General features: G+C 44.3%; 1 protein-coding gene across 1 annotated transcript in view; it reads right to left on the reverse strand.

Moving 5' to 3' along the window:
* Window positions 1–984: 984 nt before the first annotated feature.
* Window positions 985–17079, reverse strand: part of FAM78B (family with sequence similarity 78 member B) — a gene marked incomplete at its 5' end in the record, with an annotated part of 90130 nt that continues 74035 nt past the window's right edge. Inside the window, one exon of the mRNA XM_081225043.1 lies at window positions 985–1560. Coding sequence (XP_081081169.1) covers window positions 1038–1560 — 523 coding nt within the window. The 3' untranslated portion in view covers window positions 985–1037. The remainder of the gene's footprint in view (window positions 1561–17079) is intronic.

A 17079-nucleotide genomic window follows, 5' to 3' on the forward strand; every position in this document is an offset into this window, starting at 1 on the left:
CAGGTACAGCTGGCAAATCTGTTAGTAATTATGCTAAATATATCCTGGCATGTGTGCTTGCATGTGTGAATGTGTAAGAGTAAAAATACTATTCTTCCTTGTAGAAATGTTCTTGAAACTCTACATGGGTTCATGGCTTATAAACAATTATCTTTTTGTAAATTTAGGGCTGGTAATGGGGACAATAAGCAGCTGTAAACAAAATCACAATTCAGGTTTCACTAAAAACACGGTGAAGGCCCCAAATATCACAGCTATTGCAGAATACAGAACTATCTATCCAAATACTGTGATTGAGGATACGTTAAATAAGCAGTTTTTGGAAAGAGGTGGGTAGATGGAACCATTGGGAGCCACCATCAATTAGAACTACGGTCAGCAACTTGGACAGTTCCTAGGAGGCTCTCCCTCAGAATGGAACCAATATCATGTCTCCAGTTTTCTTAGTGTTTCTTTCATTCCAGGGAGCATGTTGACGATCTGGTGATTAACTAAGACATGCACAGGTATTATTTTGCAATAACAAATTATTCCCTCCGCCTTCCATTGCCCATTCTCTTCACCACCTGACTTTCCTTCCGCCCCTTTCCCCAGCACCCTCCAGTTGGGCAGTGGAACTGTATGTCTTACAAACACCTGGTGTGGATGTTTTCACTCCCACGTCTAATTGGTTGGGAAGCAGCATTTGCCACAGGCACTGTTTAACTTTGTTTCCATCCCCTGCATCTCACAGGAAAGAAATGGTCAATAGTTCAAAGAATCATCCTGGTCAGCTCCAAAATATGGCTACTTGCATGGTAATCACAGCAAGTCTGTCAAATCAGTGATTTCTTTATTCCTAAAAGGAAGGGATTTTTCCTAAGGATTATGGTTCTACCACCCAAGGAGCAGCTCTACTCTTCACAAGTGGCTGCAAAGGCTGGCAAACCACGAGGTCTGCTTTGGCTCAGAAACTCAGTTTGGCTCCTGCCATCCCTGGCAACCTCACTGTGTGTCTCAGTGGCGTGTGCTCCACACACAGTCAGGCCAGTCTGCTTCTACTTAGGAGGGATCACAACCAGAGGTGGCCCCCGCTTGGGCCTCCACATGAGGACCTGGGCATCGTTGGCATTGGGTTTCACTAGTGCGTTGGGGGGGATAGGTTCCATCCGGCTCAGGATCCGGGGCTGCTCCTGCTGAGTCCTGCCCACCAGCCGGGCCCGTTGCCCCAAGAGCTGAAGAGGGTCCACCTCAATGTCCACCCTCATCCTCCACTTGATAGTCTGCAGAATGATCTTCTCTTTCGTGGTGGTGTTCATGGCCACCAGCCAGGTAGTGAAACTTTGGTCCCTCTTGATCCTCGTGAGCAGTGGCACATTGCTGTCACTCACTGGCACTGCCCACGTCACACTGGGGTAGAAATTGTCATTCATGCTGACGGAGAACCTGGAGATCTTGTTGGTGGGGCCAACCAGGGTCACAGTTTCTGTGGTGTTCCCGTACCAAGGGTAGCTCACCCCATCTGAGTCACTGATGGCTTTTACTCTCCCTTCCCTCAAGTCAGGCAGTTCCCAGCTTGACCTGGCAAAGCAGAAGAGATGCACAAGAAAAGAAGAGGCTTGAATGAATTTTTCAAAAGCTGGAGAGATGCCCACCACTTACTATCACAGTCAACTTGGGCAAAATGGGAAGTTCAGAGGGGAATTCAGGTCAAAAAGTTCTATGCTGTGCTGTTTCGGGATTAAATGAGAACAAATCAAACCAAATCAGAAATAAAAAAGCAATACCAGAACAAGTTAAATTAAGCCATAGCTGGTCCAACTGGAAGCAAAAAGCTCAAAGAAGCATTTATGAGACCCACAAAGAGGCATCAATTAGCTGGAATGGTGCAATTGTAATGAACTACCTAGAGGCATTCAATTGCAAAAACCACTTTTTCAGGAAGTATGCGCATCTCTAAGGCTTGTTAAGAAAAGGTGGTGGTTGAAATCTGACATACTTGGAAGGAAGTATCAGGTGGAAAGGAAGGCAAAGGGAGGTAAGGTTAAAGGTTATACTGATTTCCTAGGAAATCAAAGTAGTAGAATTTCTACTTAACAAAGAAAGTTGTTTAATTCTAGTCATTGGCCAATCCAGCATTTAGAAAACAGACATAGAAACTGATAACACGGGAGATAATGGTCACCTTTGGGAAAACACCTCAATGTGCAAGTTGTGCCATAGGCTGGCATACATAGTCTCTACTATGCTGTTTTCCCATCAACTTTAAGTCCAGCCTGGAAGTCTAATTGCTTAGTTTAGCAAACTTGCTATTCTGGGTACTTTGTTACTCCTGGCTGCTCCCAACCTTGAAGAGAGGGAAGGAGGAGGATACGTGCCCTACTCTTAGCCCATGTTTCTCCCCCAGTGCTATGGACTACTCATCATCATCGTCATAGCTGATACTTACTGAATGCTTGCACTATTCTGACCACCATGCTGAGTACTTTAATTATGTCATCTCAGTTAATGCTCAAAATATCCCACAAAATAAATACATTTTTATTTCCATTTACACATGAGAGGGTGGAGGCTTAAAGATGTTAAGGTACATGCCAAGGGTTCTACAGATTGTAAGACGTGGAGCTTGGAGTTGTCTGACTCCAAAGTCTATGTTTTTGACCACTGCGCTACACTGCCTTCTGAAGTGTCCTTACATGATGCTGGAGGAAGCCAGGGTGGAGGGCATTCAGGCTCTCCAGTGGGCTAGCAGCTCCCAGAGCTGCCATGGGAAGATGGACTGGGTCCTCCTAGGGGCAGACGTTTAGTCAGCAGAACCTGGCTATGCATCCTCCATAAATCCTTTCCTGGGACCAAGACTGACTCTCAGCAATGTTGCATGAGAATTTAATAATTAAGGAAAGAAAGGAGACTGCTCCACTCATCAGCTAAGAGCTGGAAGTCTTGTTTGAAATGAAGTTCTTCTCTTAGGAAGTGACAGGATATCCTACGACTTTATTTTTTTTTCTTTTTAAATATTTTTATTGAAATATAGTTGAACAAAATATGTTACATGTGTGTAATATAATGATTCACAAGTTTTGAAGCTTATACGCCACTTAGTTATTATAAAATATTGGCCATATTCCCTGTGTTGTACAATATATCCTTGTAGCTTATTTCATTATTTATTTTTTTAACATCTTTATTGGAGTATAGTTGCTTTACAATGGCATGTTACTTTCTGCTTTATAACAAAGTGAATCAGCTATACATATACATATACCCCATATATCCTCCCTCTTGTGTCTCCCTCCCTCCCTCCCTATCCCAGCCCTCTAGGTGGTCACAAAGCACAGAGCTGATCTCCCTGTGCTATGTGGCTGCATCCCACTACCTATCTATTTTACATTTGGTAGTGTATATATGTCCATGCCACTCTCTCACTTCGTCCCAGCTTACCCTTCCCCCTCTCCATGTCCTCAAGTCCATTCTCTACGTCTGCGTCTTTATTCCTGTCCTGCCGCTAGGTTCATCGGGATCGTATTTTTTAGATTCCATATGTATGTGTTAGCATACGGTATTTGTTTTTCTCTTTCTGACTTACTTCACTATGTATGTCAGACTCTAGGTCCATCCACCTCACTACAAATAACTCAATTTCGTTTCTTTTTATGGCTCAGTAATATTCCATTGTGTATATGTGCCACATCTTCTTTATCCATTCATCTGATGATGGACATTTAGGTTGTTTCCAGCTCCAGGCTATTGTGAATAGAGCTGCAATGAACATTTTGGTACATGTCTCTTTTTGAATTATGGTTTTCTCAGGGTATATGCCCAGTACTGGGATTGCTAGGTCATACGGTAGTTCTATTTTTAGTTTTTTAAGGAACCTCTATACAGTTCTCCATAGTGGCTGTATCAATTTACATTCCCACCAACGGTGCAAGAGGGTTCCCTACTCTCCACACCCTCTCCAGCACTTATTGTTTATAGATTTTTTTAAAAATAAATCTATTTATTTATTTATTTATTTTTGGCTGTGCTGGGTCTTTGTTGCTGTGCTCGGGCTTTCTCTAGTTGCGGTGAGCGGGGGCTACTCTTTGTTGTGCTGCGTGGGCTTCTAATTGCGGTGTCTTCTCTTGTTGCGGAGCATGGGCTCTAGGCACGCAGGCTTCAGTAGCTGTGACTCATGGGCTCTAGAGCGCAGGCTCAGTAGTTGTGGCACACGGGCTTAGTTGCTCTACGGCATGTGGGATCTTCCCAGCCCAGGGCTCAAACCCGTGTCCCCTGCATTGGCAGGTGGGTTCCCAACCACTGCACCACCAGGGAAGCCCCCTGTGTATTTTTTGATAATGGCCGTTCTGACTGGTGTGAGGTGATACCTCGAAGTTTTGATCTGCATTTTTCTAATGATTAGTGACGTTGAGCATTCTTTCATGTGTTTGTTGGTAATCTGTATATCTTCTCTGGAGAAATGTCTATTTAGGTCTTCTGCTCATTTTTGGATTGAGTTATTTTTTTGATATTGAGCTGCATGAGCTGCTTGTAAATTTTTGAGATTAATCCCTTGTCAGTTGCTTCATTTGCAAATATTTTCTCTCTTTCTGAGGGTTGTCTTTTCATCTTGTTTATGGTTTCCTTTGCTATGCAAAAGCTTTTAAGTTTCATTAGGTCCCATTTGTTTAATTTAGTTTTTATTTCCATTCCTCTAGGAGGTGGGTCAAAAAGGATCTTGCTGTGATTTATGTCATAGAGTGTTCTGCCTATGTTTTCCTCTAAGAGTTTTATAGTGTCTGGCCTTACCTTTAAATCTTTAATCCATTTTGAGTTTATTTTTATGTATGATGTTAGGAAGTGTTCTATTTTAATTCTTTTACATGTAGCTGTCCAGTTTTCCCAGCACAACTTATTGAAGAGGCTGTCTTTCCTCCATTGAATATTCTTGCCTCCATTATGAAAATAATGTGACCATATGTGCATGGGTTTGTCTCTGGGATTCCTGTCCTGTTCAATTAATCTATATTTCTGTTTCTGGGCCAGTACCATACTGTCTTGATTACTGTAGCTATGAAGTGTAGTCTGAAGTCAGGGAGCCTGATTCCTCCAGCTCCATTTTTCTTTCTCAAGATTGCTTTGGCTATTTGGGGTCTTTTTTGTTTCCATACAAATTGTAAACTTTTTGTTCTAGGTCTGTGAAAAATGCCCTTGGTAATTTGATAGGGATTGCATTGAATCTGTAGATTGCTTTGGGTCATTTTCACAATGTTAATTCTTCCTGTCCAGGAACATAGTATATCTCTCCATCTGTTTGTATCATCTTTAATTTCTCTCATCAGTGTCTTATAATTTTCTGCATACAGGTCTTTTGTCTCCTTAGGTAGGTTTATTCCTAGGTATTTTGTTCTTTTTGTTGCAATGGTAAATGGGAGTGTTTTCTTAATTTTTCTTTCAGATTTTTCATCATTAGTGTATAGGAATGCAAGAGATTTCTGTGCATTAATTTTGTATCCTGCTACTCTACCAAATTCATTGATTAGCTCTAGTAGCTTTCTGGTAGCATCTTTAGGATTCTCTATGTATAGTATCATGTCATCTGCAAACAGTGACAGCTTTACTTCTTCTTTTCTGATTTGGACTCCTTTTATTTCTTTTTCTTCTCTGATTTCTGTGGCTAAAACTTCCAAAACATTGTTGAATAATAGTGGTGAGAGTGGGCACCCTTGTCTTTTCCCTGATCTTAGAGGAAATGGTTTCAGTTTTTCACCATTGAGAATGATGTTGGCTGTGGGTTTGTCATATATGGCCTTTATTAGGTTGAGGTAGGTTTCCTCTATGCCCACATTCTGGAGAGTTTTTCTCATAAATGGGTGTTGAATTTTGTTGAAAGCTTTTTCTGCATCTGTTGAGATTATCATATGGTTTTTATGCTTCTATTTGTTAATATGGTGTATTGCATTGATTGATTGCATATATTGAAGAATCCTTGCATTCCTGGGATATACCCCAGTTGATCATGGTGTATGATCCTTTTAATGTGCTGTTGGATTCTGTTTGCTGTGATTTTGTTGAGGATTCTTGCATCTATGTTCTTCAGTGATATTGGCCTGTAGTTTTCTTTTTTTGTGACATCTTTGTCTAGTTTTGATATCAGGGTGATGGTGGTCTTGTAGAATGAATTTGGGAGTGTTCCTCCCTCTGCTATATTTTGGAAGAGTTTGAGAAGGATGGGTGTTAGCTCTTCTCTAAATGATTTTTTTTTTTTTTTTTTTTGGCGGTATGTGGGTTTCTCACTGTTGTGGCCTCTCCTGTTGCAGAGCACAGGCTCCAGATGCGCAGGCTCAGCGGCCATGGCTCACGGGCCCAGCCACTCCGCGGCACGTGCAATCTTCCCAGACCGGGGCACGAACCCGTGTCCCCTGCATCGGCAGGCGGACTCTCAACCACTGCGCCACCAGGGAAGCCCGTTCTCTAAATGTCTGATAGAATTCACCTGTGAAGCCATCTGGTCCTGGGCTTTTGTTGGGAGATTTTAAATCACAGTTTCAATTTCAGTGCTTGTGATTGGTCTGTTCATATTTTCTGTTTCTTCCTGGTTCAGACTTGGAAGGTTGTACTTTTCTAAGAATTTGTCCATTTCTTCCAGGTTGTCCATTTTATTGGCATATAGTTGTTTGTAGTAATCTCTCACGATCCTTTGTATTTCTGCAGTGTCAGTTGTTTCTTCTTCTTTTTCATTTCTAATTCTATTGATTTGAGTGTTCTCCCTTCTTTTCTTGATGAGTCTGGCTAATGGTTTATGAATTTTGTTTATCTTCTCAAAGAACCAGCTTTTAGTTTTATTGATCTTTGCTACTGTTTCCTTTTCATTTATTTCTGACCTGAGCTTTATGATTTCTTTCCTTCTGCTAACTTTGGGGTGTTTTTATTCTTCTTTCTCTAATTGCTTTAGGTGTGAGGTTAGGTTGTTTATTTGAGATGTTTCTTATTTCTTGAGGTAGGATTGTATTGCTATAAACTTCCCTCTTAGAACGGCTTTTGCTGCATCCCATAGGTTTTGGGTCGTCATGTTTTGTCATTTGTTTCTAGGTAATTTTTGATTTCCTCTTTGATTTCTTCAGTGATCTCTTATTATTTCTTTCATAGACTTGATTGACTATTTATTTTCCCATGTTAGGGAAGTTTGCAACTATAATCTCTTCAAATATTTTCTCAGATCCTTTCTTTTTCTCTTCTTCTCCTGGAATTCCTATAATTCGAATGTTGGTGAGTTTAATGTTGTCCCAGAGGTGTCTGAGACTGTCCTCAGTTCTTTTTGTTCTTTTTTCTCTATTCTGCTCTGTGGTAGTTATTTCCACTATTTTATCTTCCAGGTCACTTATCCGTTCTTCTGCCTCAGTTATTCTGCTATTGATTCCTTCTAGAGAATTTGTAATTTCATTTATTGTGTTGTTCATCATTGTTTGTTTGCTCTTTAGTTCTTCTAGGTCCTTGTTAAATGTTTCTTGTATTTTCTCCATTCTATTTTCAAGATTTTGGACCATCTTTACTATCATTACTCTGAATTCTTTTTCAGGTAGACTGCCTATTTCCTCTTCATTTGTTTGGTCTGATGGGTTTTTACCTTGCTCCTTCATCTGCTACATATTTCTCTGTTTTCCCATTGTGGTTAACTCACTGTGTTTGGGATCTCCTTTTCACAGGCTGCAGGTTTGTAGTTCCCATTGTTTTTGGTGTCTGCCCCCAGTGGCGAAGGTTGGTTCAGTGGGTTGTGTAGGCTTCCTGGTGGAGGGGACTGGTGCCTGTGTTCTGGTGGATGAGGCTGGATGTTGTCTTTCTGGTGGACAGGTCCACGTCTGGTGGTGTGTTTTGGGGTGTCTGTGGACTTATTATTATTTCAGGCAGCCTCTCTGCTAATGGGTGGGGTTGTGATCTCGTCTTGCTAGTTGTTTGGCACCAGGTGTCCAGCACTGTAGCTTGCTGGTTGTCAAGTGGAGCTGAGTCTTAGCATTGAGCATGAGATCTCTGGGAGAGCTTTTGTCATTTGATATTATGTGGAGCTGGGAGGTATCTGTTGGACCAATGTCTGGAATCAGCTCTCCTCCTTCAGAGGCCTGACACCCGGCCAGAGCACCAAAACCCTGTCAGCCATACTGCAGTTGTATGATCTTGGATAGGTTATTTAACCCCTCACCAGTTTTGCTTCCTTGTGTGTTGGTCTTGGAGAGTCTCCTAAAGAGGCAGAGGGCAGCTTCGGCTCATGCTGGGGCACAATATTTAGAAGCTTGTTCCAATGCCATAAGCTGCTGCCAGCGGGTGCCACTTTCCCTGCAGGACTTTATACCAATGGCCTAAAAGGGATTTGTATTGCCAGGTTAACACTGAACTGTCTCAGAATCCTTCACACAGGGACATGGAGAAACTGACTGCTGCCTCCTGCTGCCCCCACAGTACTCCCGATGCTAGGCAGCCCCAGCCTGAAGGGAGGGCAGGCTGGATTGCCTGGAGAGGAGGTGAGCCCACAGCTGCAAGAACCTTTTCTCTTGCCTCCATACCCTTGATAACCGCTGGGAAAAACTGCAGTGTATAATGCTTGGCAGAAATTAAGTAAGAGGAATTGACTTGATGCATAAAGTTGGAGACTTCAGTTACCATTTTGTTACCCATGTTAGTTGTAGCTGGGCCAAGGAGTAGCTCCCAGATAATTCTGCAGCCACTTCTTACTCTACAAAAGGAAATAAATGTTGTTTGAGTGGGGTATAATCATACACGGTCAGGTCAAGTGAGAACCAATCTGTCTGCTGGGTTGATGAAATGGTCACACTGGAGGCAGTTTTGTGCCCCGAGTCAAAGGGTTGTGACAATTATTCAGTCACCAGGCATTCATTTTCTGTGTTGCTTCAACCCTGTTCTTCATTTGACTTACAGTGATCAGGCTCTGCTGGCCTTTGGTTTCCTCTGTGGGACTGGAGGACAAGTATTCCCAATAGTGTAAAATTGTACTTGCCCTCCTGTCCTAAACACCGGGCCATCTGTGGCATGTTGCCTGGGGAGTTTGGCTTGCTATAACACTGACCTTTTCAGGACTGGCTAGCTTGGCATTCTATTCAATTACTTTGTCTATAGAGTCTTTACATTCATGTTTTTCCTCCATTTTCCCATCCAGAGCTATGTGAGCAGTGACTCGGGCCCAGGTCTAGAGGTCAGTTTTGTGGGAAAATCACAAAGCTTAGTTTGGTCCCAGATTTTCTGAAAACAGAGATAATACAATAAAGTTGCACTCTTGTGCCTGTCTTGAAAGAGAAAGAAGGAAGCTACCCTTATCTTGGAGGCTTCTCTGGAAGAGAGAAATAAAATAGACTTCTTAATCATCACATCAAAACAAAGGCACCAGAAATACAAAGGATAATGAGAGACTACTACAAGCAACTACATGTCAATAAAATGGACAACCTGGAAGAAATGGAGAAATTCTTAGAAAAGTACAACCTTCCAAGACTGAACCAGGAAGGAACAGAAAATATGAACAGACCAATCACAAGCACTGAAATTGAAACTGTGATTAAAAATCTACATATAGCTGATTCACTTTGTTATACAACAGAAACTAACACAACATTGTAAAGCAATCACACTCCAATAAAGATGTAAAACAAAAACAAAACCAAAAAAACACAAAGGCACTTGGTGAGTGTAGTTAATGGGCATGGTGACCTTGGGAGGCTACACACTCGTTCCATCCATTGTTGTGACTTTGGCTACTGCTCTATTGGAAATCCCTCAGGTCTGAGGCATGTTCTTTTCCATAGCCCCAGGGGCCCCAGGACTACATGATTAATGGAGGGTTTGATTTTGGAGGCAGCCAAAATTCATTATGACTTAAGCGGAGTGAATAGGGACTTAAGCCTAGTGAACAGGGAGTAGATTTCTTTTTGAAAAGTATCATATCATTTTTATTTCTTTTATGAAAAATAGCTATTAATGTGCATTCCAAGGTCGTGGCTTTTTTATTTTTTATTTTTGCAAAAAGAGTTTTGCCTGTAAAATGCATGACTGGTTTATGTAGCTGATAAATTGGCTTTCATAATAGCTTTCAAATAGTTCCTGATAAGTTCCAAGAATAACAGCACCATTGGAATCACTCTATGACCATTAGGACTACTTTGAATGGGATGCCAAAATCACTTCAAATTCCACATAGCCCAAACCAGACTCACCACATCCACCGTAAACTTGGCCCTTTCCCCCGTCTCTGCGGCAAGCATTGGCCCACTGCTCACCCTGTCTTCCAGGACAGAAGTGAGGGTCATCTTTGGCTCTTCCTCTGCCTTCTCCTAGACTGCCAAAGCTGTTGTTACTGCATCTTGTGAATTTGCCCCATAAGTGATGCTTGAATTTATCTCCCTTTCTCCATTCAACTCTCACTGCCCTTGTTTAATCCAGGTCTTCAGCATCTCTTACCTGGTCTGCTGTAATGGTCCATAACTGGTCTCTCTGCATCCAGTCCTGATCCCCCTCCAATTCATCTTTTAGGCTGCACTCATGTACAAATATGCAGATCTGATTATGTCTTTTCTCTACCTAAAACCCTTCAAAGTCTCCTTTACCTGGACATCACTGGCATCACCTACAGGATAAAATTCAAGTTCCTTAATAGGACATATGGGGCCCTCTGCAGTCTGGCCTCCCTGTCTCCACATACCATGCTGTTTCTCACCTCTGCCCTTTTGCTCACGCTGTGCCATCTGCCTGCGCTGCTCTTTCCTCTCCTAAAGTCTCACTGTGTTTAACTACTTGACATTTGAGAATCATTGCATGCATCACCTCCTCCAGGAAGCCTTCTCTTCTGTGCTCCCATGGATATATCCAGATCTTTACAGGTCCCAGATTATATTATAATTATCTGAAAGGCTTGCTCCCTTGCCTCCATCATTCCTGGCTCAAATATCATGTTCTCAGTGCAATATTTCCTGACAGTCATATTCAAACTGGCAACTTCCTGCGCCAGCCCTCACCATTCCTGATTCATTTTTCTTTATCTGTCTAATATTTACATAATTTACTTAGCTAATGGTCTATCTCTCCTCATATCACTCCCTAAATATAACCCCAAAGAAGGCAGGGATTTCCTATGTTTTATTCACTGCCATATCTCCAGTACTGACAATTTATTCACTGCTATATCTACAGTACCGACAACAGTGCCTGACACACAGGAGTTCAACATTATTTGTTAAATAAATAAGCATTGAATTGATCTGAAGTGAAAGATGGGAGGAGACTATTTTCAGTTGGGATGCTGCTGCTTTTAGGAAGTTGCAAAGTTGGGTCTAGAGCTTAGGAGAAAATCAGGGCTAGAAATGTAAATTTGGCAGCTATCTGCATGGGGAGAATTGGTTGATGTGATGGGGATGGGTGAGATCTCTGGGGACGAAACAGAGATCTTAGGGGGCTTGTTAGATGGCCAGAAGACAAAGAGGAATCTGAAAAGTAGAATAGCCAGCGAAGGGGGGGCAGAACTTGTTTCCAAAGTCAAGAGAATTTCAGGGAGTCATCACTGTCAACAGCCACACAAATGGAAGAGAATGGGGTTAAGAAAAAGCCATTAGATTTACTATCAAGACAGCAGTAAAGATATGCTGGTGGAGGCCATTCTGTAAGGGGTTATGGAGGGAATGAATAAACACAAGAAAAGATGGAGAGTCCAGGGAGTTCCTTCAAGAAGTTGGGCAATGAAGGGGACAAGAAAGATAAAGTAGAGAGCTGATCAAGCAAAGAAGTTGAAGGCAGGATTTCTGGAGCCAGACTGTCTAGGCTTGTAAACCTAGTGCTACCACTTAGTAGCTACCACTTACCAGACAAGTTACTTGCCATTTCTATACCAGTTTTCCCCATTTATCAAATAGACATAAGAACATGACTTACTTGACGTACTTGGTGTGAGAATTAAATGACATAATGAAGGGAAGTACTTAACACAGTGTGGCACAAAGTACGTTACACTGAAGGTTAGGTATCAGTAAGGAACAGAGACGGGGCAGCGTTAGAGAAAAAGGAAATGAACAGCCACTGAACCCTTCCACGTGCAAGCACTTAATAGTAACTCTATGAGGCAGGGATTATGATATGCTGTTCATCCATGAGGAAAAGTGGACTAGGCAAAGGCATATAGATGGTAAGGGGTGGTGCCAGGGTGTAAAGGCAAGCCTCCCTGGCCCCAAACTCTGCCTTTTCTACTGCATCACACTGTGGGAAGAGCTCCTTTGAGTTCTAAATTTCATCTCTCTTTCCTTGAAGTCTTTGATGTGGTGAATGGAGGAAGCAACCAAGACTGCCCTCAGGAGTCTTGGATGTCAGTCCCAAGGTGACAGCTGGCTGACTTCAGCAAATCAGCCTCAGGCTGCTCATGTGTGAAATGGGAAGAAAAATAACCCCGCCTCCTTAATCTCAGGGCTATTACCAGGATCCAATGAAGTGATGATCTGTGAGCAACTGCTTTGTAAACTGTAAACACCTGGTCAATATTAGTTCTTATCATCTCATTCCCCTCCTTCTCCAACCACCCTTCTCCTCACTGTGATAAACACAGTGTTTTCCTTTCAGACAATCAGCCATTGACCCAAAGCTCACAGCTACTGGACTCGCCAATGGAGCTAATAATGAAAACATCGATTATTGCAACCTACGTGCTTTCTGCATTCCATTTTTAGAAGAAAGAGACAAATCTCAATCAAACAAGCGCATGTGAAGCATTTCATTCAAATAAGTGGTCCCTGGGTTGAGGTCTGGGTCTCCACCCAGACCTAGCCAGTTCTCCCAGTATCCTTGAGGGCCAGAGTAACCTCTCTGACGGAGCCTTGCTTGGCTCTTGCCAAAGCCCTGTGGTCATCAAGGGGATGGGGGGCCAGCAGCAGCATTTTTGAAGGCAGGGAGTGGGCAGTGTTCAGGGACACTGCTGAGATTACTGTCTCCTGATGGAGACTGGAATGGGAGTCAGGGGAACTACACATGGAGAGGACTGATGGTTTCAAGCCTGTAGAGCTCCCAGGGGAGGCCATCCAGGATGGTACTGCCCCTAGGCCTAGGTAAGGGAAGTCCCTGCCTGGCCCAACACTTTAAAGGTACCCACTCTAGTATCTTCTGGCTATGCCCTCACACATTGGGCAAGGAGTTTGTGGGACTAAGAGGGCATGCCCACCTAGAACCTGTGCCCCTCCTTCTAGACCACCCTCCAGGTAACTGGGATCCAGCTCAGATGGCCCCAAACTTGCTTTCAGGGTCTACACAGGCTTTTGTTTTCCCGGTCTGTTTTCCTAAGGGGACCACTCCACCTGTGTGTACACCCCTGGCCCCAAGGCTGTTTGTTGGGGGTATGCATGGAGTTTGGACATACACATGTTAAATGTTCACATGCATATGTGTGATGGTCCATATCTCAATATGGTACAGAGCAAGGGGAAGGAAGAGAAATGGAAGCAGGGGCTGAAGGTTGGCTATTCCTATGCTGCTGCATCTGGCACAGAACTTTTGGAATCCAAGAATGCTAAACCTGAACCTGGCTTTCAGGTTGTTATAAAGACACATCTGTCAAGGTCAGAGGATAGAACGTAGTGTCCTGTTAGTCTGAATTATACATTTAGCATTTTGTTAGTTCGGCTTAAAATTAATACTAATATTTTTAAATATGGTACGTGGGCCTTCATTCTTCCCCTGGACCCTACAAATATTAGGGATGGGTAACAGGTGAGAGATCTATATCTACAGCTCTGGAACCATGGACAGTTCCAACCCTGAATTTTTGTTGGGTATGTGAGTTTTATTCACATCTGTTTAGTATTAACATTTACTCTTGGAAACAGCATTGCACCTACTTCTTACATGGATCGCATGACATGGGCATCATTCCAGTTCCATTACACAATAAGGAACCTGCTCAAGGTGACACAGCTAGTGCTGGGCAGAAGTGAGTTGCGAACACAAGATCTTATTCTAAATCACACGTGTTCCCTAAAGGGACTCCCTGGTCCTAAATTAGTGCTCCAAAGGCTCTGAAAAATAATAACAGTCATGGATGATATTAGCTGGCACACACTGCTCTCACCATATCTGTTGTTAAGATATTAAAACAGTTTTGGAACAATGGCTAGAGAGACTCCCCTCTCCCCAAGAGCGTCCTCCCTGGCTACCCAGGTTCCTTCTTGGGCCCTCGTCCTGTCCCAAAGCCAACAACTATAGGGTTAGTGTAGGCAGAGCAGAGGCAGTTCTGTAGCTGGCTATCAGTCCTGGTCACATGCCAGGCGCTGTTCTGAGAGTCTGTGGTCTAACCGCCTCAGTGCGTCTGCTCCTAAAGAAGACTGACCGCTGTGTAAACTTTACTGCACTTAGAGGGTGGAAAAGAGGCCCCTACCTTGTTTCTTTATGTCATGGCTCAAACCAATAGAGTTACCAGTCAGGAACGTGGAAGGTTTAGTTAAAGAGAACACTATGCTTTCTGAGAATTCAGCTTTTCCTCTCCATCCAGTGCTGAGAAGAGTCATGTGCCTATGTCCTGGGAAGCCTCCTGCTCAGCAACACTTCTGACTTGGCAGAGGGAGTGCCCAGCATCTTTCCTCCCCCCCAAACCCCTGCACAGGAGGCTCTGGAGACAGCAGTCCATGGTGGGCAGGGAGGTCGAGGGGGAGAGGGTGCAGAGAAGACCCTTTGGAAGCAGCAGAGCTCAGGGCTGGGAGCGGGCGGAGGTGGGGCTGGCGGGAAGCCAATACCCTGTATCACCCAGGGAGTCACGAAGCCCATGGCCCCTGGGTAGCCTCCCAGCCCACTCAGGCACCAATCCCAGCCCCAGCACTGGCACACATCCCGATTCTCAGATGGTCTGCACCATGATTACAGAGTAAGTTTTAAAATTAGGCTTTCCCTCATTCTGCACTGTTTATGTCAGACTCCGAGAAGCCTGTAAATACCACCCTCCCACCTCTGCCTCCGCGCCCTTCCTTCCTGACCGCATCCTTTTCTTTCTGGCACACAGGGAGGCATTTTTTTTTTCCCCACAGCAGGAAAGACAATTCCCAGTGTTTTTAAAGAGTCATCAGTGTTGGGCGAGGCTCCATGTTTAACCGAAAGGTTTCTTTTGTCAGCCACCCTCATGTTCGGTTTAGACTGCGTTTCTCTACCACTGGAGACATCTTCTCAATATGTATTTACTCTTGGGCTTCCCTGGTGGCGCAGTGGTTAAGAATCCGCCTGCCAGTGCAGGGGATATGAGTTCGAGCCCTGATCTGGGAAGATCCCACATGCCGCAGAGCAACTAAGCCCGTGTGCCACAACTACTGAGGCTGTGCTCTAGAGCCCGTGAGCCACAACTACTGAACCCCGCACGCCTAGAGCCCGTGCTCCACAACAAGAGAAGCCACCGCAATGAGAAGCCCACGCACCGCAATGAAGAGTAGCCCCCGCTGGCCGCAACTAGAGAAAGCCCTCGCGCAGCAACAAAGACCCAATGCAGCCAAAAATAAATAAATAAATAAATTTTAAAAATATATGTATATACTCTTCACCAGTTAGAGGTCAGTTACTGTCTCGAAGCCCTGTCCTGGCTGGGTTCTCAGAGACCTCTGCTGCTTCGTCCTAGTTGACAGCCCTGAGGTCTTGGATCAGCGGCCAGTTTTCTGGGTCATGTCTGAGTAAGGTTTGCCTCTGACTCCAATTCTGAGCTTCTTGGAGCAAAGCGCCTTTCCCCACAGAGAGAGCTGTGGGCCTCGGTAGCCTTATCCACGGAGCATCCTCATGCGTGCCTGCAGGGCGGGAATGAGGACCCGGGCTGTGTCCCTTACAGAGCTGGCCAGGCGTGGGCACTCTGCTGGGCATGTGAGGGTCTGTGCTTGGCCTCAAGGAGCTCACAGCCAGCCTGAGGTGACCGGCCAGAAATCCTGGTGGGTCAGACGCCAGAATTTGTCTTTTTGCTCTATGTGCATGGCCACCACCCTGCTCCTCATCAGTTTTCCTTTCTCCAGGCCACTGCAATGACCTCCTTGCTAGACCCCCATGTCTAAGCTTGCCCTGCCCCCACAAGCCACGAATGTGGTTTTTAAGAAATGTACGTCAGATCATGCCTCACCTCTCTGAAAACCCCGATGACGGCTTCTCTTGCACTGAACATCCACGCTGCATTATTTGGCCCATGCCAGTTCTCCAGTCTCATCTCCACCACCTCCCCCTAGCCCCTTATACAGCCCCAACACTGACCTTTTTCATCCTGGGACAAGACAAACTCCTTCCCACCTCTGAGCCTTTGGACTTGTTGTTCCCTTTGCCCAGAACCCTCTTCCCCCAGCTCTCTCAATGCTTGGTTCCTTTTCACCCTCAATTAGCATCTCCAAGTCGCCTCCTGAGAGGAGCTGCCCAACAGTGCCAGTCTCCCCACCAGACTGCAGGCATCTCGAGGACAGGCCTCACTGCGCCTCCAGAGAGCCCAGAGCAGGAGCTTCCTTCAAGCTTCTGCAATGAGTGGGCGGAGTGTTTCCAGCAGAGCAGGCAGGGCCGGCTATTGAGGTTAGTTCCAGAGGGCAGCAGAGGGGATGCTATGGGGAAGGGTCTTCAAGAGACCAGGGGAACAGGCCTGATGTGACGACCAAAGGAATGCAAAGGGATTGTCTGAAGACACATTGGGAGGAGCGTCTTGAGGTTCCCGGCTTGGAGCTTGAGTTGAATGTCCTTCTGACATTCAGCATTGCCCAGGAGCCCGGCCCCCCACAGGTGCTGGGAGAGGCCGGAGGCACCAGGTGGTGGGGCTCATGAGCTGGCCATGGCAGTCAGCTGTATCCTCTACTTCCATCCCTCAAAGCAGACAAAGAGTGGACAAGAGAAGAGGGAAAGTGGACATGTGTTTTTTTTCTTCTTATTTTGGAATTCTGCTACTACAGGTAGAACCTCAGTTAAAATTTAAGGAAGACATTATTGGATGGAGACATCAAAATGTTAAAAGTATGATGATAAGATTATGGATATTTTCCTTTTATTTTTATTTTGTATATATTCTCATATAAAAAGAATTAATTTGTATTTATTCTGTAATCAAAAGAGATGAATTGCTTCACAGAATTGTGTATCATGAGGGTGAAG

This window comes from Mesoplodon bidens, assembly GCF_964165515.1.
Source record: "Mesoplodon bidens genome assembly, chromosome: 2".
In the NCBI taxonomy this organism is placed as follows: domain Eukaryota; kingdom Metazoa; phylum Chordata; class Mammalia; order Artiodactyla; family Ziphiidae; genus Mesoplodon; species Mesoplodon bidens.